The sequence below is a fragment of the Squalius cephalus genome (genome assembly GCF_949319135.1).
Source record: "Squalius cephalus genome assembly, chromosome: 18".
Lineage (NCBI taxonomy): Eukaryota > Metazoa > Chordata > Actinopteri > Cypriniformes > Leuciscidae > Squalius > Squalius cephalus.
This window is the reverse complement of record NC_137139.1, coordinates 7,306,126-7,332,054: the sequence shown is the minus strand read 5'-3', so window position 1 is coordinate 7,332,054 and position 25,929 is coordinate 7,306,126. Positions and strand designations below refer to the sequence as shown.

Below are 25,929 nucleotides of genomic sequence, written 5' to 3'. Positions count from 1 at the left end.
GTGTATAGGTCTTTAACTCTGTAACGAACTCTTGCGAGATTCAGAGGGTGACCTCGCATAGCGGAACGACACGTCATCCTATAGAGGAAGATTGTGGTATATGGGGAGCGAACAGACCGTCATGGGGCGGCGATTGTTTGCACGTACATATCAAACCCTGGGATTTTTGAGTGGACTAGATTTTAGATTTTTTTTATTTATCGTTCTCATTGTGGAGCTTGGTGTATTTTGGATTGGATGGCTCACCTTTGAGGATTTAAAACAGACACGGTCTTCACGAAGCTGCTCACGGACTTTATCTGCCTTATCGTGAGACTGATTCAAACTTGGCATCACCCAGCTGGACTGAAAAACTATTTGCCCTCACGTCCGCACTCATATGAGAACACACACGCTGGGTTTATTTTGTCTTTGTAAGCTTTATAAATCTGTTATATACACTTTGGTTCTTGAACGAATTGTGTGTGTGTTTGTGTAACTATTTTGCCTCCTTTATTTACTTCCTTAAAAAGATCTATTATTTCTCTTGATGTAAAATTCTCAGTATACTAGGGGAAGTGTTACATAGTGGTGGCACATACGGGGAAGTTCTATGGTTTTACTTTAATGGATATACAGTGTATTTGTCATAATGGAGGGAATAGAGAGTAACACACACATGTCAATTGTTCAAGATTCTACTTGTATTAACAACCAAGTTGCATTGACTCCCAGTAATAATGCTGACAAAGTGGTGGATACTGCTGGGGTAACACCTAATATAGATTTCTCGGCTGGTCCATTTGTTACAAGACGCAATCTCTACCGCTGAAGTAACATCCATGTTGAGTTCTCTTTACATTTCTGATTTTGATGATGAAGTTGATTTAGACATGCAAATGATGAAAGCAGATTTAGACAAAATTAAGGTGGATTTATTGGCTCTTGGTAATAGAGTACAGGCGGGGGGAACATGATTTCAAACAATCTGTGGAGAGTGCACTAAATAGAGAAACTAGTTTTCGTGTTGCCGTGGACGCTATCTTGGCAGAGTTGGATGAACATTTCCAGAAATCTCTGGAGAAGTTGGAAAGAGTGGTGGCTGACTGTTTTCTGAGGAGAGACGAGAGGTGGGAAGATCAATTAAAAAATCTGCGATTTACAAGTACACCTTCTTTCTCCAGACACCAACCTTATACTCCAGTTACTTCCCTGTCATCTGTTGATGCTCCTAAAACCCCAATTCCAGCCATTAGAGTCAAACAACCTCCCAGAAAATCTATCGGTGTTATGCATGATGTTTCGCCTGTTGATACGCAACTTACTGTTTCTTCATTTTGTGCTCAGCCACCGATTCGTCTGGAATTTCCCATCTTTGGTGAGTCTTGTGAGACTGCTGATGTACTCACCTTCATTGATCAGTGTGAAAATTACTTGGAAATCTGACCGCTTCCTAGTTTAGAGCTCATTGGGACCCTGAGCACAGTGTTGTGTGGTCCTGCTCTGAGCTGGTAGAAAGCTGAGAAAAGGAAGGTCTCCGATTGGCAATCCTTCAAATAAAGCGTTCAGGACAGCATTTCTACCTGAGGATTACCTCACTGAGGTGGAAGATAAGCTGAGATCGATGGTTCAACAACCTGGACAACGTTTGAGGGATTTTGCTTATGATTATCGGGCCCTTTGTCTGAAGTGGAAATCAGATATCTCGGAGGATGAAATAATGAGTCGTGCTCTGAATAACATTAACAGGATGCAGGATGTCTCAGAGGCACGGTGAGGGCGATTGAACAGTTGGTAAAGGTGGGTTCCATGGTGGAAAAGGACTGCATGGGGGCTAAAGACTACTGGAAAAAGGTTGACAGTTATAACTGCAAAGAAAAGACTGATAAGAAACAACCTGAACGTAGTACTTCAAAACATCTGGCTGGACTGAACATAGCACAACCTCACTCATTGTCATCCCTCTTGTTGATCCCTGTAATGGTAAAGAATAAAGAGATAAAGGCAGTTGCTGACACAGGAAGTACATTTACTTTGATGCAAGAGAGTCTGTGAGGATCATTTGGAGGAGATGTGTTGTGGTGCTCGGCTGGACATCCACAACGTTTCATGTTGGCTGATGGAAGCATTTGTTATAAGTAGCATAACCAGGTATGTCGATTGAACCCGTATATTCTGAAAGACGTTCGCCTGGCCTTCCCCTTGATAACAGGTCTGGACTTTTTGAGAGCTGCAGAAGCTATCTTGGAGGTTGGCCAAAACAGATATGGCCTGAAAACTGATGGAGGTTATGATTACTATACCTTCTTACCAGATGAGAGTGCTCCGGGGACTTCTAACATTGCTGCTGATGAAACCCTCATCCAAACTGTCACTACAAACCTTTTTTATGCCCTACCTCCTTCCTGGGAACCTCCATTCAAACCACTGATATCTGAAGATGCACCAGTACTGGATAAACCTGAGGAGCTGCAGAAGCTGATGGCTGCTTGGCCTCGTACAATTTCCAGTATCTTGGGAAGGACTGCAATGGAGAAACATAAAATTTTGTTATCTGACACAATGGCAATTAAATCCAGTGCCTATTGGGTACCTCCCTTCAAGAAACATATAATTGAAGATCATGTAGGCCAAATGCTCAAAGACAATATCATTGAGTCCTCCTTCTCGCCTTGGGCCTCCCTTGTCGTCCTGGTCCCAAAAACTGATAGTTTGTACCGGTTCTGTGTGGACTACAGGAAAATAAACAGTAAAACAGTACCTGATGCTTATCCAATGCCAATCATTCACAACATCCTTGAGTCCTTGGAAGGCACAACCTTGTTTACTAACTTAGATCTGCAGGCTGGCTATTGGCAGCTAGAGATGGAGGAAGAGAGTATAGCCAAAACAGCTTTTAGTACAACCAAAGGGCTATTTCAATTTCAGGTTATGCCTTATGGTCTCCAAAATGCAGCCGCCAATTTCCAGAGACTCATGGAAAAGGTTTTTGGCAGAGCTGAGACGACAATTCTGTTTCTTGTACAACGATGACATAATAATTTACTCCAAATCATTGGAAGAACACATCAGTCATCTTAATATTATTCTCCAAAGACTCACACAGGCTCACACACTCAAAACCATACCCTCAACATGGAGAAATGCTATTTCTTCAAAAAAACAACTCAAATTCCTGGGACATATCATCTCTGGAAAAAGGAGTGGAGGTTGACCGAGAAAAGACAGAAGCCGTCGCTTGGTATTCTCCTCTCACCGACCATAAAACGCTACAACGATTTCCCGGACTTGCAGGGTGGTACCATAAATTCATTCCCTACTTTGCAGATATCACAGCTCAACTTAACAACCTAAATAAAAAAGATGTGAAATGGGACTGGACGCCTGAATGCCAGGCCAGCTTCGATAACATTAAGCAATCTCTCCAGAATCCACCCGTACTGACACAACCTGATCTCACAAAGCCATTTCAAGTACACACTGACGCAAGCGATGTGGGCCTAGGGACCATACTCAGTCAGGAGCAGAGATCAACTACTCTACTTCTGAATAGGAATGCTTGGCAGTTGTCTGGGCAGTGGAAAAGTGGAGACACTACCTGGAAGGTAGGAGATTTGACGTCTATATAGACCATGCTGCACTAGCTTGGGCCTTTAACTGTCCCAAGACCAGCTCACGCCTGACCCGTTGGACCCTACGCTTGCAGCAGTTTGAGTTTCATGTTCATCATAGGAAAGGATGTCTTAACCTAGGCCCTGATGCATTGTCCAGATCGCTTGAACTGGTGAGTGGAGAGGAAGCACAGTGTTTACCAATAACAACACCAAAACATCCTTCTGACACACCACACACCATGGATGAAATAGCTCAAGCCCAACAACAAGATGAAACCATTACTCGTCTGCAGTCTGAAACAAAAACGAGAAAGGTAAAAGACCCACAAATTATTCAAAGTTCTCCAAGGGGTTTTATATGGTAAAGTGCCGGTGAAGAATAATGGGAACAAGCCTCAGACATTAATTCCTGGATTTCTCCATTACTTCCACGATAACCCTCTGGGCGGACACATGGGTCAACTGAAAACGTTGCTGAGGCTGTTGGAAGTGTAATGGTGGCCAACGGTGCGTAAGGATGTATGGCAGCATGTGAAGGGATGTAATAACTGTCAACAATACAAACATGACTATACTAAACCCAGTGGTCTTCTTCAAACCACTGAAGTAACAGAGCCTGGACAAATGCTGGGTGTTGACTTGATGGGACCTTTCCCAAGTAGCAAAAAACAAAACACTTACCTGCTTGTCATCCTGGATTATTACTCGAAATGGGTAAAATTATTTCCCCTTCGAGATAGTAAAGCTCCAAAGATAGTTAGGATATTGAGGGATGAAATATTTACCCGCTGGAGGGTGCCAAAATACCTTGTGTCCGACCGGGGTGCCTAATTTACATCCAGTCTGATGTCAGATCTCAGTAAGACATGGGGAAGTATCCAAATTTAACCACCAGTTATCATCCACAAACCAGTCTTACTGAACGCATAAACCAAACTTTAAAGACCATGATCGCTTCATATGTGGGACAGTACCATCAGTTATGGGATCAATGGCTTGTTGAGTTCCCTTTTGTTATTAACTCTGCTTATCAGGAGACAACGGGCAAAACCCCAGCCGAGTTGATGATTGGCAGACAGCTCCAGGGACCACTAGAAAGACTGAATCATAGATCCCCCTCACCTAACCAAACCGCTTATGATCTCGTTGAACGACAGAAGATCATGGCAGAGGAAATCAAGAGGAGAATCGAGGTCCAAAAGAACAGACAAGCAAGATACTATAATTCCCGGAGGAAAGATACGCAGTTTCAGCCGGGTGATGTCGCCTGGGTGAAGACTCATCCTCTTTCATCCGCTACAAACAAGTACTCTGCTAAATGGGAGGATCCAGCTGAGATAATAAAGAAATTGGTGCCAATAAATAACACCATTCAGTGGGGCATCCCTCCAAGAACAGACAATATAAATGTTGATAATCTTAAACGCTGGTACGGCCGCTCTCCTCTCATGCCGTCAGCTGGGGGCGGGGTCTATGTAGCAACGCCTCATAAGGGGGGGATTATTTATATTGTGATTATGTATTGGTAGTCATTATAATGTCTTCATGGGATGTTGTTTTTACGTGTATAGGTCTTTAACTCTGTAACGAACTCTCACGAGATTCAGAGGGTGACCTCGCATAGCGCAACGACACGTCATCCTATAGAGGAAGATTGTGGTATATGGGGAGCGAACAGACCGTCATGGGGAGGCGATTGTTTGCACGTACATATCAAACCCTGGGATTTTTGAGTGGACTAGATTTTGGGACCGAAATATGTTGGTGGATTTTTTTATCGGTCTCATTGTGGAGCTTGGTGTATTTTGGACTGGATGGCTCACCTTTGAGGATTTAAAACAGACACGGTCTTCACGAAGCTGCTCACGGACTTTATCTGCCTTATCGTGAGACTGATTCAAACTTGGCATCAATAAGCTGGACTGAAAAACTATTTGCCCCTCACGTCTGCACTCATATGAGACCACACACACACAGACACTGGGTTTATTTTGCCTTTGTAAGCTTTATAAATCTGTTATATACACTTTGGTTCTTGAACGAATTGTGTGTGTAACTATTTTGCCTCCTTTATTTACTACCTTAAGATCTATTATTTCTCATGTAAAATTATCAGTAAAGTACAGGAAGTGTTACACTAGAATTGCTACTTCCTACTTCCTTATTTTATGCTTATCGTTTATTTTAATGAGAGAATCTTTGAGATTTTACAATAAGCAAATCAGATACTGCTTAAGAGTTTATTTCATGTGTTGAAAATCACATTAATGTTGAAACCCGTTTCCACCTCAGATTAAAAGAGGTGAATGTGACTATTTCTTGTTATTTTGACTTAATATGTTTCAAATTTTAATTCTGTATCCAGTAGTCTAGACAGTGTATGTGTATATACAGTGGGGAGAACAAGTATTTGATACACTGCCGATTTTGCAGGTTTTTCCACTTACAAAGCATGTAGAAGTCTGTAATTTTTATCATAGGTACTCTTCAACTGTGAGTGATGGAATCTAAAACAAAAATCCAGAAAATCACATTGTATGATTTTTAAGTAATTAATTTGCATTTTATTGCATGACATAAGTATTTGATACATCAGAAAAGCAGAACTTAATATTTGGTACAGAAACCTTTGTTTGCAATTACAGAGATCATACGTTTCCTGTAGTTCTTGACCAGGTTTGCACACACTGCAGCAGGGGTTCTGGCCCACTCCTCCATATAGACCTTCTCCAGATCCTTCAGGTTTGGGGCTGTCGCTGGGCAATACGGACTTTCAGCTCCCTCCAAAGATTTTCTATTGGGTTCAGGTCTGGAGACTGGCTAGGCCACTCCAGGACCTTGAGATGCTTCTTACGGAGCCACTCCTTAGTTGCCCTGGCTGTGTGTTTCGGGTCGTTGTCATGCTGGAAGACCCAGCCACGACCCATCTTCAATGCTCTTACTGAGGGAAGGAGGTTGTTGGCCAAGATCTCGCGATACATGGCCCCATCCATCCTCCCCTCAATACGGTGCAGTCGTCCTGTCCCCTTTGCAGAAAAGCATCCCCAAAGAATGATGTTTCCACCTCCATGCTTCACGGTTGGGATGGTGTTCTTGGGGTTGTACTCATCCTTCTTCTTCCTCCAAACACGGCGAGTAGAGTTTTTGTCTCTATTTTTGTCTCATCAGACCACATGACCTTCTCCCATTCCTCCTCTGGATCATCCAGATGGTCATTGGCTTCAGAGGGCCTGGACATGCGCTGGCTTGAGCAGGGGGACCTTGCGTGCGCTGCAGGATTTTAATCCATGACGGCGTAGTGTGTTACTAATGGTTTTTCTTTGAGATTGTGGTCCCAGCTCTCTTCAGGTCATTGACCAGGTCCTGCCGTGTAGTTCTGGGCTGATCTCTCACCTTCCTCATGATCATTGATGCCCCACGAGGTGAGATCTTGCATGGTGCCCCAGACCGAGGGAGATTGACCGTCATCTTGAACTTCTTCCATTTTCTAATAATTGTGCCAACAGTTGTTGCCTTCTCATCAAGCTGCTTGCCTATTGTCCTGTAGCCTATCCCAGCCTTGTGCAGGTCTACAATTTTATCCCTGATGTCCTTACACAGCTCTCTGGTCTTGGCCATTGTGGAGAGGTTGGAGTCTGTTTGATTGAGTGTGTGGACAGGTGTCTTTTATACAGGTAACAAGTTCAAACAGGTGCAGTTAATACAGGTAATGAGTGGAGAACAGGAGGGCTTCTTAAAGAAAAACTAACAGGTCTGTGAGAGCCGGAATTCTTACTGGTTGGTAGGTGATCAAATACTTATGTCGTGCAATAAAATGCTAATTATTTAAAAATCATACAATGTGATTTTCTGGATTTTTGTTTTAGATTCCGTCACTCACAGTTGAAGAGAACCTTTGATAAATTGTACAGACTTCTACATGCTTTGTAAGTAGGAAAACTTGCAAAATCGGCAGTGTATCAAATACTTGTTCTCCCCACTGTATATACTGTTTACTTTAACAAAGAGAAGTCATCTGAGAAAGTGTATTGTGTGTCTGTCAGTAACCTGTAAACCTTGAATAGAAACACGTCTGACATCGTTGGCTGAATCTAAAAAAGCCAGATGACGAGTGTACAGATTTCTATATCATTTCATATATGGTATGATATTTCAGATGGGTGAAGAAGTCTTACTATGTTGTGTGGTGACTTTCAATCAGGACTGATTTTAAATGTTGGTATTTTGCTTTTTGTTTGTCTGGTATGACTAGATTATAAAGCTATTAGGTGGTTCAAAGGGAACCGGATAAAGACTGACAGAATGGAAAGAATTTTTGAACATGTTTGTACAGCGTCTGCAGTGTTTATAAGCTGTAATAAAGGTGAAACTGATGCTGGGGTGTGAGGTGTGAGGTGTGATGTGTGTATGGAGTAATGCAGACAGGTCTGACGTGTGTGTGCTGGTATTTTTAGCTATCTGACGGGAGACCAGTTTTCCAGCGAGTCGTCTCTGGAGGCGTACGCCCGCTGTCTGCGGATGGGCTGCAGATGCATCGAGTGTAAGTCACAGCCTAACACTATTATTAGTAATGATCAATGCTTCATATACAAATAGATTCTAAAATATTACCATTCCAGAAACTAACATGCTGTAAATACCGTTTTGCAATAATTGCATTGAACAATATATCATAAATACTTTCTCCCAGTAGTAAAACTAGCAGGCTACAACAGTATGACACTATGCATGCATTTATATTATTGAATTGGTAAATAATAAAAAATAAATTTCCTGCGGTTTTAGTGTCCTAGGTTCTGGGATTTAAAAAAGAAAAAGTTAAAAATCTGAAATTATTATTTTTTTTCTTTTTTCTTTTGGTTGGTTAGTTTGTTTTTATTTGTTTGATATGTGTTGTTTGTTTTTGTTGTTCCGATTTGTTTTTCTTTTCTTTTTTTTAAATCATTTTCTGGATTTACTGGACAGGACACGCACAATAGCGATAAACAAACAAAAAGCACAGAAATCTATTACAATTAAATTATGCTTTTATTTATTTTTGTTTGATTTATTTATTTTAGGAGCTGAAATTTGTCTCATTGTTTATTTTAGATCTATAACCGTAGGACTAGACTAACATGGCCAGATCTGTTGTTTTATGATTTGTGGCATAATAAAATAAATAACTATACTGCAGTTTTAGCGTCGCTCTGGGATAATAATTTTTTTTTTTTTTAAATCTAAAATGAATGGATTTGTTTGTTAGTTTAGGTTTTTATATTCTTGTTCCTTATTTATTTGTAATTAATTTTCTACATTTTTACAAATGTAAATAATAAAAAATAAACAATCAAACTAACATAAAACTCTGAAATTGTATTTAATTTTTTGCTTATTTTTAAGCAGTGAATATTGTTTTATGATTTGTGGCATAATAAAATAAATAACTATACTGCAGTTTTAGCGTCGCTCTGGGATAATTTTTTTTTTTTTTTTTTTTATCTAAAATGAATGGATTTGTTTGTTAGTTTAGGTTTTTTTATTCTTGTTCCTTATTTATTTGTAATTAATTTTCTAAATTTTTACAAATGTAAATAATAAAAAATAAACAATCAAACTAACATAAAACTCTGAAATTGTATTTAATTTTTAAGCAGTGAATATTGTTTTATGATTTGTGGCATAATAAAATAAATAACTATACTGCAGTTTTAGCGTCGCTCTGGGATAAAATAAAGTAAACAAAAAAAATTTTATTTAAAATTAATGGATTTGTTTGTTAGTTTAGGTTGGTTTGTTTATTTATTTATTTATTTTTTTCTTCCTTTATTTATTTGTAATTAATTTTCTACATTTTTACAAATGTGAAAAAATAAACAATCAAACTAACATAAAACTCTGAAATGTATAACAATTCAATTGCATTTTATTTTTGCTTATTTTTAAGCAGTGAATATTGTTTTTGTAAGCTAGAAATATTTATCAACCACAACTATAAGACTAGACTTTATTAGACTCTATTTCAACTGAATGATGTTTACTCTTGTCTTTTAGAGCTACTTTACAGCAGAACTCTGTTTGCATCATTGAATCATTATTTCTCTGTTTATCCCTATGAAGCCGTTTTAAAACAATATGTATTGTGTAAAGTGCTCTGTAAATAAAGCTGACTTGACTACAATAGCAAGTTTTATGATTTGTGGCATGTTGTTGTGTTTCTGGCAGGCAGTTATAATGTGTGTGTGTGTTTTGCAGTGGACTGCTGGGACGGTCCTGAAGGCATGCCTGTCATCTACCACGGTCACACCCTCACCACCAAGATCAAGTTCAGCGATGTACTTCAGACCATCAAAGAGCATGCCTTCGTCACGTCTGAGTGAGTGTGTCTGGTCAAACCCACATGATGTCTGCGCTCGAGGGATGATTAGATATGGTCATCTTTTCAAGAATGTGCGGTATGCGATAATCTGATTACGTTGCTTGTGTTTGCATGCAGCTATCCCATCATCCTCTCCATCGAGGACCACTGCAGTATTGTCCAGCAGAGAAACATGGCCACCTCCTTTAAGAAAGTGTTTGCAGAAATGCTCCTGACCAAAGCGGTGGACATCTCGGCGGACGGCCTGCCCTCACCCAATCAGCTCAAGAGGAAGATCCTAATCAAGGTGAGAGTCATTGGTCATGTGGCAGGAAACGGTGTTTTTGGCCACTCCAGCCAAAAGTTGCTCAGCAAGGCCTGATTATTGTTGAATTGATGTGTTCAGCACAAGAAACTAGCTGAGGGAAGCGCGTACGAGGAGGTCTCGTCTTCAACGCCGTACTCGGAGAACGACATCAGCAACTCCATCAAGAACGGGATCCTGTACCTGGAGGACCCCATCAACCACGTGAGATCCTCTTCATCCACTCTTACAGGACGGTTTAATCTGCTGGCATGATGATCTCATGATGAATGTGCGCTGGTGTCGTCCTCACAGGAGTGGTACCCTCACTTCTTCGTCCTGACCAGCAATAAGATCTACTATTCTGAGGAGACGTCAAGTAATCAAGGGAACGAGGATGAGGAGGAGCACAGAGAGGTGAGGAACACACACTGACTAACCGTCTGCAGTTCGCAGTAACAGGTTTACAGTTTCAAAATGGGGTCCTTGTGGATCCTTAGAGTCTCAGACATTTTAAAGTGTCATTTTCTTTGTATTGTTACAATGCCGTTAGTATATGTAAATGAACAATGGGGGTTCGAGTTAAGGTTAGGACTGAGTTTCCTGGGCCGAGAAATTCACTTTTGACGGCTCACGGACGGTCGGATCGGCAGAGGGTTATTAATAGAGTAGGTTTATCACTGAAAATGGTATCACACTTTGTCTACTCTTTAAAGGGACACTCCACCCATTTGCATTAAGCTTTGCATTGTTAGAAACCCAGTCATACTATTGAATGGTCGTGCAACACTCTCTCATTTTCCCCTGAGACGGGAGAAATCCGTTATTTACCTCTTACACTTCCTCCTACAATGACGCAAAAATTGTCATTTTGCGTCATTGTAGGAGGAAGTGTAAGAGGGGGGATTTCTGTTGAGACTACAAGCACTAGTTCCTCATCTTTCCCCTCACGCTACAGACCTATTACAGATCAGTGGGTGGGACTTTACTTTCTGAAACTGAAAGCAATATCCTCCATCTTGTTTGAAGCTAAGCTAACAGGCGCTGTGGAGACAGATGTAAAGTAATGACAATAGCGGAGGAGAGTGCTCAATATGATATAGAAGAAGAGGATTTCGGAAGTCTGATGCTTGAATCAGGTGTTTGTGGCTACCTTTACAAGCCGCATTATAGCGAAGAGCAGCCTAGGCAGAAGACCTGCCTGCCGCGGACGAGGAGCCCGGACTGGCTCGAGTTAGGGCGGACTGGTGGCGCCGGTGATCTCACTATGCAACTCATAGACTGTAAGATGCAACTACGAACACAGAGATAGAGTCCGTCTGCGGCAAAGAATTTCAACGATGACAATTTCTCCTGGACGAAATCTCTGAATCAGACGAGGACACGGACGTTTGTGTTGAGAACTATCCTAGTTTCGCACCGCATATGTTCTGACTGAACATCCAGGTACCATGCAATAATTCACCAGTGGCTTGCGGAGCTGTGCAATGTGGTGCATTGTGGGAGTTGTTGTCTTTCATACAAATGCGTCCTGAAGTTATTTTTTGTCTTTCCTCGGTCACGAAGGCACCAAATTCAAAATTTATTTTACATTTCGACTACATATATGACCCACTTTAAATAAAAAACAATGTTCAAATGGGTGGAATGCCCCTTTAAACAGCATTATGGCAACAGCTTTCTTTCTTACAGCTTTCCCACTTAATATTAAGTGTATAATTTATATAATATTTAAATGAATAATTTGGTACAATGCACTTATTGTGTACATTGTACTTGTATTCACACAAAAAAAACCTGTATCTGTAATATATTTCTGTAATGACATCTATAATTGCACTGTTGACACTTTAAACAGACTCATATCCCCAAACCTGTCTCTAAACACACCCGTATCCTCCTCAATAGCAGCGCATAAGTGTTTTGATGGAAGTATATAGTAGTTAAAGACACTTAAAGGGGTGGTATAATGCCCTTTTCACAAGATGTAAAATAAGTCTCTGATGAGTGTGTATGTTAAGTTTTAGCTCATAATACCCCACAGATATTTGTATATAGCATGTTAAAGTGTCACTTTTTGAGGGTGAGCAAAAACGCACCGTTTTTGTGTCTGTTCCTTTAAATGCAAATGAGCTGCTGCTCCCGGCACAGGGGGCGGAGCTTCAACAGCTTGTGTCCTTTTACCTCACACACACATGCACTGGAAATGTCAAAAACTTTTAGCCTTTTATGTTCAAAACGTCAGACAATTAGTGGTCGACCGATATATCGCCGAGGCCGATATATCGGCCGATATTTGGAATTTTTTAGATATCGGCATCGGCCGATAAATCTTTCCGTTTGGCCGATATATTTCAAAACAGTTTGTGACTGTGCATTCGCGCTTTTTTCCACTGACGCGAACAGAGCGAGCGTGAATGAACTGAATACACTCGCTCTGCTCCGCCCAGCACCGTAAAACAAGCCACTCAGAAGTGAAGCAGACATCTGACAGACACAGTAAATGACCATTCGCATTCGCTTTCTAACCTGACGCTACATTGTGTTACACACAAAAACACTCCGGCGTGCAGCGGAGTCTATTCAAACAGTACCATGATATGTCAGATCCGCAGCCCAGCGGTAGCTCCAGTGGGGGTCACAGATGTGATATAAACGAATTCAAACACAACTGAAAACATTTTACCTCACAAACAGTCAAAAATCCTGTGACTGGCTGTTCCTCAGCTCAGATACGCGCGTTGTTCTCGGGTTACATTTAAACTGGACGCTGTTTTCCAACGGACTCGCGTGCACGGAAAAGCTGGGTCGCGTTCATTACAGATCAGTTGGTCGCGTGAGGTGGATGAGAAGAGAACACGATGTAATAATATTACATTTAAAAATAAATCCTTGAAAATGTTATTCACTATCTACTGTATTTATTTATCCATGATTGGCGTAATATCGTGTGTAGTATACATTATCATATGTTCATGTATGTCATGCAAATACATGTGACGGCTTGCAACTTTTTAAAGAAACACACAAGCAAAACTAAACACATAAATCATTATTATTTAAATATACTTGAAGTAAAACAACCTTAAAAAAAGGTTGAACTATTTAAACTATTTTAAAGTAAATAGTGTAAATAAACTATGTGAGATTTATATTTAACTATGTTGTACATAAAATGTATGTAATCTCACATACTATTTTGTCATTATATTCTTTAGATTGGTTCATTAATGATAAATGTTATTTGTTGTAACCTGCAGTAAGCAGCAGTAATTATTTATGTGACTGAAAAAATGACTGCTGCTTACTGCAGGTTACAAATAAATAGTTTTAGTTGCACTAAAACTTTATTTATTGAAGTGTTACCTTACCTTTTTGTTTACATTTTAATTTCTTAGTAAATATTTTTTATTGCAAAAAGAATTTTGCATAAATAGTATGTACAATAAATGTTCATTTAGTTTCACCAATATTCATGTCTCTCATTTACTGTATTCACATGTATTGTATCGGCCTCATATCGGCCAATCGGCCAGATTGCTTTCTCAATATCGGCATCGGCATCGGCCATTAAAAATCCCATATCGGTCGACCACTACAGACAATGATGGAGAGACTCAAGAAGAAGTGACAACATGTAGACAACATTTCTGAATGGTAGTTGATGAATTTATGAAGCTGATGTGGAGTTATCTTCTAGTCATTGATTAGCATATTCTGTCTTGATAATCTATAAATCGTGTTCTGTGGGCGGGGTTTATGTAAATATTGGGGTTAGTGATGTCACTAACCCGGGAGGAATGTGGTGTAGTCTCTACCAGCCGTTTGTTGTAGTCCTTAAACTATTTCTTTAAAAGCAAATATCTCCCTTTGCTTTGAACTTTGAGCATTGTAACTTTGCAGATGTTGTTTATGCTCAAACAGCAACATTACACACTGACTAAAGTTAGAAAAGTGAAATTATAATCAACCACCCCTTTAATATAAAGTGTCCTTTTCCCCCCAGCAAGTAGCCAGGTCATTATGACCTTTTTTAGCTACGTTGTACATTTGTGAAGCACAACTTGACAATGCTTTGAGCCATCATTAAACGTGTTGTACTATCAGCTCTGCTTAACGCAGGTTTCTGCCCGCGACTTTTTATAACTCTGTTTCCCCAGAAGTTCCTGTGCTGCTTTCGATTCAGTTATTTTTTTATTGCCAAGGTTAATGCTCAAAATACTTTAAAGTACCTTCCTCAGCACTGATGAATATATAGCCTAGAGTATTGTTTCCGATTCGTTGGTTTAACAAGTGGTTAGTTTTGGTGAAGAATAACACACTAGCTTTCACACAATTCACATTAGAGGTGGGCAATATGACCAGAATCTTAATCTTAGCAATTTTATTTCACGATAATGATATAAATCACAATATATTTGTTTTGCTTAAAATAAGGTTTTTATGATCTAAAAATTGTTGATATCATTGAAATTTCATAACTCTCAATATCACAATAAAACTAGCCTAACTAACGTAGACCTACCTGAAAAACGTATAGTTTATGCATAATTAAATTGTAGTCAATGTACACTGTGTACATGAAATATACATTTATTCTTGTTAAAGTTGCTAAAGTCATTCAGTCAAAAGCAGTGAGTGATTTTATCTTTTTCTTTTATTGTCGGATTAACGTTAATGACAGGAATATTAGGCTGCTGTCACTTTAAGAGCGAATGCACGGATCTAATATACTGACACGCATCTGGTTTCTTTTACATTCTTTTCTGGTTTATGTTCACTTAAGACATGAATGTCTGTGTTTATGAGGATACTTGGCATTGGCAAAGGCATGGTCACTCTGACACACAAGCGTGTGCATTTAAGGCGAGACACTACAGGTGAATAGGGTAACATTTTTAACTAGCAGATATCACCATGAAACTTTCCCAGTTGATCACCTACATGAAGACGAGAAAAAAAATGTATCACAAGTTTTCTGTAATTTAATGTTTAAATATGCAAATTAGGCAATATCTAATTAAATATGCGCTAATTTGCATATATTTCAAAAACTAAATCTAAGTATTGGATAAAGCCAGGTTAAAAATTATTTTTTTTCATTGTGTTCACATATTAGATGGGAAAAAAATTACAGAGGGATTTATGGATATCTGTTATCCTGTAAATCAGAATATAATGTCAATAGCCTTAAAAAATTGATTTTCGCCATGTTTTTTGGAATAAAATATTATATAAATCAGGCTAGGAATAATATATTTACAAATCCCTCTGTATATGTCTTCATAATATAACTAGGTACAAGACTGGAAAGTTTGGTGTATATAAGTGCTACTGAAGAGGAGATTTCGGACTTGGAGTGTGAGAGAAAAGTCATTTTGAGAAAACAGGCTTTAAAGATTTATCATCAGCCAATGAGATTGCGCATTCAGCCCTTTTACTTGCTGATAAAAAGGAAATGACCATATTTGGATCCGACAGCATTGTACAGGAGAGAGAGAGCTTTCCAGCGGTGTGTGTGATGACAGGGTGCAGACAGAGATCGCGGAGCAACATGTTGATTTACAACGCCAACTCTTGTTGAATTTATGAGAAATCTACAGACGCAAACAGACAAAGTGTAGTAAAATAAAGACCTAAATGTGTATTTCAGACTTTTTTCCACCACAAGTCTGAAAGAAGACATGTTATTGAAGACAAATATCCAAAAATCAAAAAATTGACTAGTAAAAAACCCCCGATGTTTTTGCCTGCCGTGTCTCGCCTTAACTGTTCAAACCCTCAAAAAGCCTCAGTTCAGTCCTCACGCGCTCCATGAGCAGCGGCTTCATGTGTGTGTCTCTTAAGAAACCATCAGCGCTCTTATATAGCGAAAACAGTTCTCTTTTTAGCTGCTTATTGTGCTTCAAATCACTTGTTTTTAAACCGCAATGTGTCCAAAATCTGTACCGGTTGACATTTATACTAGTCAATCGCTATATCCCCCACACCCAATTCACGGTAAAAGCAAACCATTGGTAATTTAGCCAGTGGTTTCTGTGTGAATGCATTAGTGTGATTGAACTCTTGTGTTCTTTAGATCAGTAACGGCATGGACCAGCACGTAACGGAGAAGTGGTTTCACGGTAAGCTGGGCGCGGGACGCGACGGGCGTCAGATCGCGGAGCGTCTGCTGTCGGAGTATTGCCTGGAGACCGGGGCGCCGGACGGCTCCTTCCTGGTGCGCGAGAGCGAGACCTTCGTGGGAGACTACACACTCTCCTTCTGGTAACAACAACCTGACCTCGTCACAGCTGACCGATGGCTTTACTTGGAAACAGAGCTGTGAAGTAAAAGGGTTTCTGTTGTCCTCCCCCCCCAGGCGGTCCGGTCGCGTTCAGCACTGCAGGATTCACTCTCGCCAGGAAGCCGGCAACCCCAAGTTCTACCTGACGGATAACCTGGTGTTCGACACTCTGTTTGCGCTCATCACACATTACCAGCAGGTTCCTCTGCGCTGCAACGAGTTTGAGATGAAGCTGACGGAGCCGGTGCCACAAACCAACGCTCACGAGAGCAAAGAGTGAGTCTCACACACACCTCACGACTGAGTCTGTCCTCATTCACTCGCCTTCGAGTTGTTCCAAACCTGTGTGAGTTTCTTTCCTCTGCTGAACACGAAAGATGTTTTGAAGAATGAGGGTACACAAACAGTTGATGGACCGCATTGACTGCCATTGTATGGATAAAAAAACGGGACTGTCACTTTAAGAATAAGGATGCTATGTTTATAAAAGGACTAAACATTTTGAAATAAGAGAACTTATCAAAGAATAAGCAGAAAAAATATGATAATGGGCTTTGAATATGGGTCGAAACAATAATTGGGGAGGAAAAAAAATGGTTTGGATTTAATTTAATTGACAGATAATTATTTCTATGTATGGCCAACTACATTACAATGGCCAATAAATACGTAAAATGGTGTAAAAATAAATAGATTGAGCTCAGTTGAGTGTAATATATGTCATGCTGTTGATTATCTTTATGTGGGGGCTCTCCTCAAATATTGATTTGGTCAGTAAGATTTTCTTTGTTTTTGAAAGAAGTTTCTTCTCCTGAGCAAAGCTGCATTTATTTGATCAAACGTACAGTAATGCAATTTAAATCAGCTGTTTTCTATGTGAATATATAGTAAACTGTAATTTATTCCTGTGATCAAAGCTGTATTTTCAGCATCATTACTCCAGTCTTCAGAGTCACATGATCCGTCAGAAATCACTCTAATATGATGATTTGATGATCAAGGAACGTTTCTGATTATTATCAGTCGTGCTGCTTCATATTTGTGTGGAAACAGCGATACATTTTTATCAGGATAGCATTTAGGAATTTATTAAAATGCTTTTAGTCACTTTTGATCAGTTTAATGCATCCTTGCTGAATAAAAATATGAATTTCTATAAATTTAAAAAAAATCTGTAACACTTTAAATTAGACATAAAAAACACATTTTTGCACATTACATTACTATAGTAGACCACAAGTAACTAACCCTAAACCAAACCCTAATCCTATAGCAAGTGCATGTTAATTATTATTTCTCAATATCTAAATGTATAATTACACTGTAACAAGGACATCTTAAAGGGTTACACTTTATTTTTAGGTGTCATTGTTACAGTGTAATTATATATTTAAGTACTTAGTAATATTACTTACTATAGGGTTAGGGTAGGATTTGGTTGAGGGTTAGTTGCATGTAATTATGCATAATTTACTGTTATTACTACGGTAAGTACATGTAACATATGTAACAAGGACACTGTAAAATAAAGTGTTACCAAAAGTCTTCCTGCCTCTCATCTCGCAGGGAACAACAGCGGTGGATGTGGAGCAGGGCTTTGTGTGTTTCCTGTCTTCCTTGTGTTTTCCCGGTCTAATTCCAGCATGTGTGTGTGTGTGTGTGTGTGTGTGTGTTGCGTGCAGGTGGTATCACGCGTGCCTGTCCCGCAGCCAGGCCGAGAACATGCTGATGAGAGTCCCACGTGACGGGGCTTTCCTCGTCAGGAAGAGAACAGAAGTCAACTCTTTCGCCATTTCCTTCCGGTAAAATCCACACTCCCGCTTTCATGTTTTTGTTGCGTCCCTGTTTCTGTAGTGTTCCTCACTCTCTTGTTTGCTCTCTCAGGGCGGAGGGCAAGATAAAGCACTGCCGTGTGCAGCAGGAGGGACAGACGGTGGTTTTGGGCACTTCTGAGTTTGACAGTTTAGTAGATTTAATCAGTTACTATGAGAAACATCCACTGTACCGCAAGATGAAGCTGCGCTACCCCATCAACGAGGAGACGCTGGAGAAGATCGGCACCGCTGTGAGTGCATCCACACACCCGTCTCATCTAATCTGTGCTGAAAACCACAGCTTACCTGAAAATGTCATTTATTTACCTTCATGCCGTTACAAACCTGTATGACTTTCTTCTGTGCAAGATATTTTGTAGAACGTTTTGAAACCAAACTGGTTTGGTGCCCATTGACTTCCACTGACTGGTATTAAGATGTGTTTCGGTGGATCGGATCACAAGTGGACGACTCTAAACACAGGTGTAAACGGGGTGTAAAATGTTTTGAGCTTGTCCACTTCCAGAGGTTGAAACACATTCGACCGGATTACTTCAGTAGTGTAAACGCTCATGTGGTCGAATGTGTTCAAACAGACACAAAAGACCGTCTTCTCTCCGTCTCCTGAACTAATGCGTAACATTATGAGAAGAGCTCTAGACAGACGGGGTTTAAACTGTCGGCTGGAGACTCAAGTTTGGTTTGAAGATGAGAAACATATCAAGCACAATGTTCTCTCATCATTCCTGATCTCTAACACACACTCACAGCGTTCGGCTGGTCTTGTGTCTGTCAGAGCAGAAACTAAAGCTGATTCTCTCCGCGTGTTTCCCGTCGTGTCCGGTCGTGTTCATATGTAAATTACATGAGCTTATTTCATCCATTAGATTGAAAGATCTGAAGAAATCAGGACAAAAGAGACGATTAAAACACCAGGTGTAAAGGGGAATGTGTCTCCCTCGTCTACTTGTGATCCGATCGACCGAAACACTCTTAACACCAGCTGTGAACAGGGCCATAGTCATAGACATGAGGGCAGAGCGACAAACATTTTTGGTGAACTTATCAAAACGTGCCTTATCAGTGTGGAAACCGAGTTCGATAAGTGCTTCTGATTGAGTGCTGCCCATTATTATTATTATTAACTTCCTTCTGCTATTTGTGAATGTGAGTTCCTCTGAAAGAGCTCCAGTGGTTAAGCCCGTAATAAGTATATTTATAGAGAGGAGCGTCGGCTGCAAGTCTAGGCTGCACACCTACAGTCTGATGCACAGAAATCCCCAGCTCTGATGGACACACACTGCGCATGAAGCGTGATGAGAGCTCACTGAGACCATCCTGAGAGACTGGCATCATCAGGTTCTCACGCCACCATCACATATCTCGCCAGAAGATCTCACCGCTTGCTTGTGCATTCAGGTCACACTCATTATATACGGCCTAAAATGCAAACGTCCTCATGTTTTGCTTCAATTGAGGGTCCGTTTTCTGTCAGGAATTTAAAATGAAGACTGTATAAAGTCACGTATCACTGAAAGTAAATAATATATACCGTTATAAACATGTCTATCGGTGAGATATGCATCACATGACTAAGCGTCAGAGTTTTCAGTCCACACACAAACCCTGTTTTCAATGTTATCCACATGGGGGAGCGTCTTCAAACAGCTTCACAAAGACACTTAGTGAGTCAAGACATTTTTTAAGATACATTTTTATAAGTTCATAAGAGTGCGGTTTTGAACTTCTGAAATATTTTCTTAGGAGTAAAGTGATAGAAGTTGGTGTGATCTGAAAGAGCGTGCACTATATTTCCGTATCTATTGGCCTGACTGGAGTTTAGCACCAAGTAGCTTTACATGGACACTAATGATCCAATTATAATACGACTAGTCGCACATTTGGAATAAAAAGTCACATGTAACCGCGTCAGTCGGAACGAATTGGCAAAGTCCGATGAAATTCGATTTGTTTTGTGAGGGGTTGTTTTAAACCGTTTCTAATCCGCTGGCGTGCGATGCTGAAGTGTGCGTACGATGGACTCTTCCCTGTCCCATGAGGCCACAGGAGAGCGACACCAGCGGGAAGCGCTGGATTAAAACATCATTCATGGAAACACTGTTCGGATTCATCAACCGGAATGATTTCAAAGGTGTCCATGTAAACATAGCTAGTGTCATGCGAGTTAAAATAAATAATTTTATATCATTATTTTAAACGAGGCTGTCTCAAGGTGGTGCGCGCTGGTGTCGAAATATTCAGTTTTTCTAAAAATAAGTTAGTTTTTGCTAAAAATAGGTTCTTAAGTTAGGAAATAAGAAGAAAATGGCAGTCCTGGCTGCTTTCTTGATGAGTGCTGGAACTCATTTTGAGGGACCGTGTCCTTGAGCGCATCTGGACACGTCCAAGAATTAACCGAGCATTTAGTTTAGGGTTAGTGCCGCTCCATGATTTGAAAGGATGTCAGATTTACCGGTTAATTGTTAGTCAGTGGAAGTGAACGCGCTCTCTCTGTCTCTGTCTCTGTGTGTGTGTGTGTGTGTGTGTGTGTGTGTGTGTGTGTGTGTGTGTGTGTGTGTGTAGGAGCCTGATTATGGGTCGCTGTACGAGGGCCGTAACCCTGGATTCTACGTGGAAGCCAATCAGATGCCCACGTTTAAGGTACCTGTGCTCTCTAGCTGCTTGTAGACAGTGTTTCTCCTTGTGTTGGGTTTATTGTGTGACACCTTTTTGTGTGTGTGTGTGTGTGTGTAGTGCACAGTACGAGCCATGTATGAATACAAAGCCCAGCGAGATGATGAACTTTCCTTTAGTAAGAGCGCCATCATTCAAAATGTGGACAAACAGGAAGGAGGCTGGTGAGTTACTGTCGAAACACAGCTGACAATTCAACATCAAAGAAGCACCACATTTAAAAAAATATATATATAAATATTTATTTATTTATTTACTTAATAATTTTTTTTTTTTTTTTTTTTTTTTTTATGTTCTTTTCATCTTTCCTTTTGGTTTGTTCAAAAGCCACACATCAGGTTTATTAACTTGGAAACCATTTTCAAACTGGATCTCAGGGAAAAGTTTAGAGAAAAGCAGTGTTAAAAAAAATTATAATAAAAAAAGATTAAACTAATGGAGTAAATAAACACATTTTATTAAAATAATAAATTGATTAAATTAAATAAATACATTTTGATTTAAATCAGCAAAAAATTATTAACGTGAATATAAGTATAATAGTAGGATAAGTAAAATAGAAAAAATGCAGTGTAATAAATGTCTTTATACTTGAAAATATACAGCTGCATTTTATATATATATTTATATATTTAATATATATTATATTATATTATATTATATTATATTATATTATATCATATTTGGGAGTTTGTAGCATCTAAAAGATTGAAACCCCTGCTATAATGTATATCATCTAATTCTATTCTAATATTAAAATGATATATTGTAAGAAGTGTATATATATAATGCTTTTCAAAGAGGCTTGTGCCGACTGATAGAGCAGATTGTGAATGTGTTGTCAAGAATAAGCCAGTAAGACGAGTTATGGGGAGGACAATGTTCTGGGAATCTGAGTCTTTCAGTTCGCGCTTGGCTTCACAGGAACCAGATAGCAGGATATAGAAATACAGTGGCGAACTCAAGGGCCAGAAAGACCGAAATAATACAGTATTTATAGATACAGAAGTGATACTCGCACTGTGATAAATGTAAGCTAAACTGAAAATAGGTATCAGCTGACCTGAGACTTAAAGTGGAAATCAGTTTACTAAATTACATAAACTTGACTGACTGCTTCATTTCCACTCTAAGGCTCGTTCACACCTATAACTGTATTAGTGTCCACACCAGGGGACCGTATCGTTCTGTTTATTCCTGCGCTTCATTTTAAGTTTTGTCATGTGTCTGCCGCTTTAAATGCTGGAGCTCGTGACAGCAGGATGGATTCTGATTGGCTGTCAATGTTTTTATCGTTCATCAGCTGGAAAAAATCTTTCTGACAGTGATTCCATGATATTGTTTCTCTGTGCCGTTACTGTTATAGTTGTGGTGTGAACTCTGCTGTTCTTTAATATTTAGAACAATTTGTATAACTAGAATGTACATTTCCTGAGGAAAATGTGAAGTGGTGCTTGCAGTGGCAAAATTCGGCACGGTTGCTAGGGTTTTACTAGGCGGTTGCTATGGTGTTCTGGGCGGTTTCCAAGGTATTCTGGGTGGTTGCTAGGGAGTTGCTAGGGTGTTCTGGGTGGTTGCTATTGTGTTGCTAGGCGGTTGTTATGCTATTCTGGGTGGTTGCTAGGGTGTTGCTAGGGTGTTTTGGGTGGTTGCTAGGTTGTTCTGGGTGGTTTTTAGTTGGTTGCTAGGCAGTTGCTAAGGTGTTCTGGGTGGTTGCTAGGCGGTTGCTAGGATGTTCTTGGTGGTTGCTAGGGCGTTGATTGGTGGTTGCTAGGGTGTTCTGGGTGGTTGATATGGTGTTGTTAGGCAGTTGCTATGGTATTCTGGGTGGTTGCTAGGGCGTTGCTAGGCAGTTGCTAGGCAGTTTCTAGGGTGTTACTCTCTTAACTATAACAATAACTGTACCGCATCTATGAGAATAGTGAAGTCCAAACCACTATACGATAACGACACAGATTATTTTCAGCTGATGAACGATAAAAACATTGACAGAGTGTGCTTATAATAAACAGAACAATATCTGCTGTTGTGTGGATGCTAATATAGGGATAGATATTGTTCTTGTGAGCGGGCTATTGTTGTCAGTGATGGGAAAAGCTACTTTTAAAAAGTAATGCATTACAATATTGTGTTACTCCCTAAAAAAGTAACTGATTGTGTTACTTAGTTACTTTTTATGGAAAGTAATGCGCTGTGTTGCTTACATCTGGGCTGGGCTTGTGTTTGATTTTAACAACAACAACAACAAATAAAACTTCTGTTTTTGGCTAATGGAAAAGCCCTTTCACACCAGAAGTGAACTGAATAAGCCTCAGTGTGACGCTGAGGTGGACAAAGTGCACAACTTCCTTACTGGAGGGAAAGTACAGAGACTCCTGGTCAAATATTACTCTGTTACAAGTGAAAGTGTTAAAGACCCATTTTTACTGAAGTAAAAGTACAGAACTACTTGTTTTTAAAAGTACTTAAGTATCAAAAGTAAAAAGTAAATGTCAATGCATTGTCTTATTATTGTTGCATTGTTGTATGTAATGCATAGAGTACCGTATGCCTCTGAATCTGTGCCTTCCCTCATATCAGTATCACATGTGTGTCTAGAGCACAGTTCCAGTGGGACTGAATGTGGGACTGAGTAAGTCACTCAATAACGCCCACAATGGTTTCGGACCCCCAAATGGCTGTTCCCTCAAATAGTGCCCTATTTAAAGTTTGTTGGCTTTTAGTATGGATATGATAGCCTTACTATATCATATATATCATATAATGGCTTATCTATAAGCTAGTGTGCTCCAAAACAATGACAAAATTCGCATTTAGAAGACCAAACCCAACGCTGAAAATGAAAATCAGGTTGATGTCAGAATCCAACGCCAGATTGACTCCAAAACTCACTGAAGGCACTCGCTATTAAAGATTTTAAGAACTCTATAAAAACTCCATAGTAACCATCTTTGACAACTACCAACCACCTAGTAACACCATAGCAACTACCAAAAATACCTTAGCAACCACCCTGAACACCCTAGCAACGTCTAGAAATGCTCTAGTAACCACCAAAAATACCCTAGCAACCACCCAGAACTCCCTAGCAACTGCCTAGCAACCACCCAGAACACCTAGCAACTGCCTAGCAACCATCCAGAACACCCTAGCAACTGCCTAGCAACGCTCTAGCATCCACCCAGAATACCATAGCAACTGTCAGATTTAATCTCCAACGTTGTATTGTGATGGAAAATGAAAACTGGGTTGACGTCTGAAACCAACATCAGCCGAGCTCTGGCGTCAACCCGACTTTCATTTCCAGCCGAAATCCAAAGTCTGTCGGCTAAAAGCCGGATTAAAAGCCGGATTCTGACGTCAAACCGACTTTCATTTGAAAAGTTGCAACCAAAATGCAACCCCTGACTGACGTTACTATTTCTACCCAAGGACCTTGACAGAAATGTAGGGAAGTTAAAGTAAAAAGTTTCCATAAAAAATAATACTCAAGTACAGATACTCAGAAAGTGTGCTTAAGTACAGTACTGGAGTAAATGTGCTTTGTTACGGTCCACCTCTGGCCTGAAGTTCCCCTGAACAGCAGAGGGCGCCGCTCAGACCTCCTCACGCCCCCCCCAGCACCGGCACAGGACGGCTGTCAGTCACGGGGACACGGTTACTTGCGTTACTTACTTGAACATGTCACTCAGATATTTTGTTGTGATTTTAAAAGTAATGCATTACTTTACTCGTTACTTGAAAAAGTAATCTGATTACGTACCTCGCGTTACGTGTAATGCGTTACTCCCAACACTGATTACTCAGCCCTGCAGGGTCAAACATATTAATATTCATGTCATGCTCTGTTTAAATTTCTAAACCATTAATATCAAACTAGCCAGAAAGTCTTGCTTTCTTGCCGGAGCCTATTTTACCTGCTTTCGTGATGTGTGTGTGTGTGTGTTTAAACCTGTCTGGGCCACTCCTCTCATTCAGTGTTGGTTCAGTTCACAACAACACGAAGAACCTGAAAACAAGTGTGTGTGTGTGTGTGACGTCTGTTCTCCTCCACAGGTGGAAGGGAGACTGCGCCGGCAAGAAGCAACTGTGGTTCCCTGCGAATTACGTGGAGGAGATCAGCCCGTCGGCCGTGGAGCCGGACCGATCCGTGAGTGTGTGTGTGTGTTGTGTCAGAGCTCCTCACGCCGCTCTGTGCTGCAACCTTTAACCTTAATCTCTCTCTCTCTCTCTCTCTCTCTCTCTCTCTCTCTCTCTCTCTCTCTCTCTCTCTGTCTCTCTCGCCCTCTCTCTGTCTCTCTCTCTCTCTCTCTCTCTCTCTCTCGCCCTCTCTCTCTCTCTCTCGCCTCTCTCTCTCTCTCTCTCTCTCTCTCTCTCTCTCGCCCTCTCTCTCTCTCTCTCCCTCCCTCTCTCTCTCTCTCTCTCTCTCTCTCTCTCTCTCTCTCTCTCTCTCTCTCTCTCTCTCTCTCGCCCTCTCTCTCTCTCTCTCGCCCTCTCTCTCTCTCTCTCTCTCTGCAGGCCACAGAGAACAGTCCTCTGGGAGATCTCCTGAGAGGAAGTGTGGACGTGTCTTCCTGTCAGATCGGTGAGTGTGTGTGTGTGTTCCTCTTCCCTGATACACACTCATCGTCAGATCACTGTTTGAGGTCCTTACAACAGTCATGATTCAATGTTGTTGAGCTTTTTAGCCATAATATTTCATATAATAAATATGCGTGCAAATATAAGTATATGGGCCATTCTGCATATTTTTTCCTAAATATTTTTCCACAAATGTTGTGCGTATGCAAATTGTATAATATCTTATGTTCACATTTCTAGTAATTGTGCAGTTAATTCTCATATTGTAGTTTCTGCAAGTTTTGGATTATTTTTCCTCTCCCCAAATGTGCCACTCCCGG

At 40.3% G+C, this 25,929-nt stretch overlaps 1 protein-coding gene and 1 long non-coding RNA gene across 3 annotated transcripts in view; one reads left to right on the top strand and one right to left on the bottom strand.

Moving 5' to 3' along the window:
* The window catches only part of LOC307145408, a 1,105,317-nt gene that overhangs the window by 408,191 nt on the left and 671,197 nt on the right, over positions 1–25,929 (bottom strand). The gene's annotated exons all lie outside the window — the stretch shown is intronic.
* The window catches only part of plcg1 (phospholipase C, gamma 1), a 66,451-nt gene that overhangs the window by 23,671 nt on the left and 16,851 nt on the right, over positions 1–25,929 (top strand). For both annotated transcript variants that reach the window (XM_079848454.1, XM_079848455.1), the window contains exons 12-24: positions 8,048–8,133; positions 9,828–9,948; positions 10,069–10,237; positions 10,337–10,459; positions 10,550–10,651; positions 16,314–16,501; positions 16,596–16,796; positions 18,203–18,322; positions 18,405–18,585; positions 20,918–20,995; positions 21,089–21,192; positions 25,085–25,178; positions 25,547–25,613. In XM_079848454.1, coding sequence (XP_079704580.1) covers positions 8,048–8,133; positions 9,828–9,948; positions 10,069–10,237; positions 10,337–10,459; positions 10,550–10,651; positions 16,314–16,501; positions 16,596–16,796; positions 18,203–18,322; positions 18,405–18,585; positions 20,918–20,995; positions 21,089–21,192; positions 25,085–25,178; positions 25,547–25,613 — 1,634 coding nt within the window. The remainder of the gene's footprint in view (positions 1–8,047; positions 8,134–9,827; positions 9,949–10,068; positions 10,238–10,336; positions 10,460–10,549; positions 10,652–16,313; positions 16,502–16,595; positions 16,797–18,202; positions 18,323–18,404; positions 18,586–20,917; positions 20,996–21,088; positions 21,193–25,084; positions 25,179–25,546; positions 25,614–25,929) is intronic.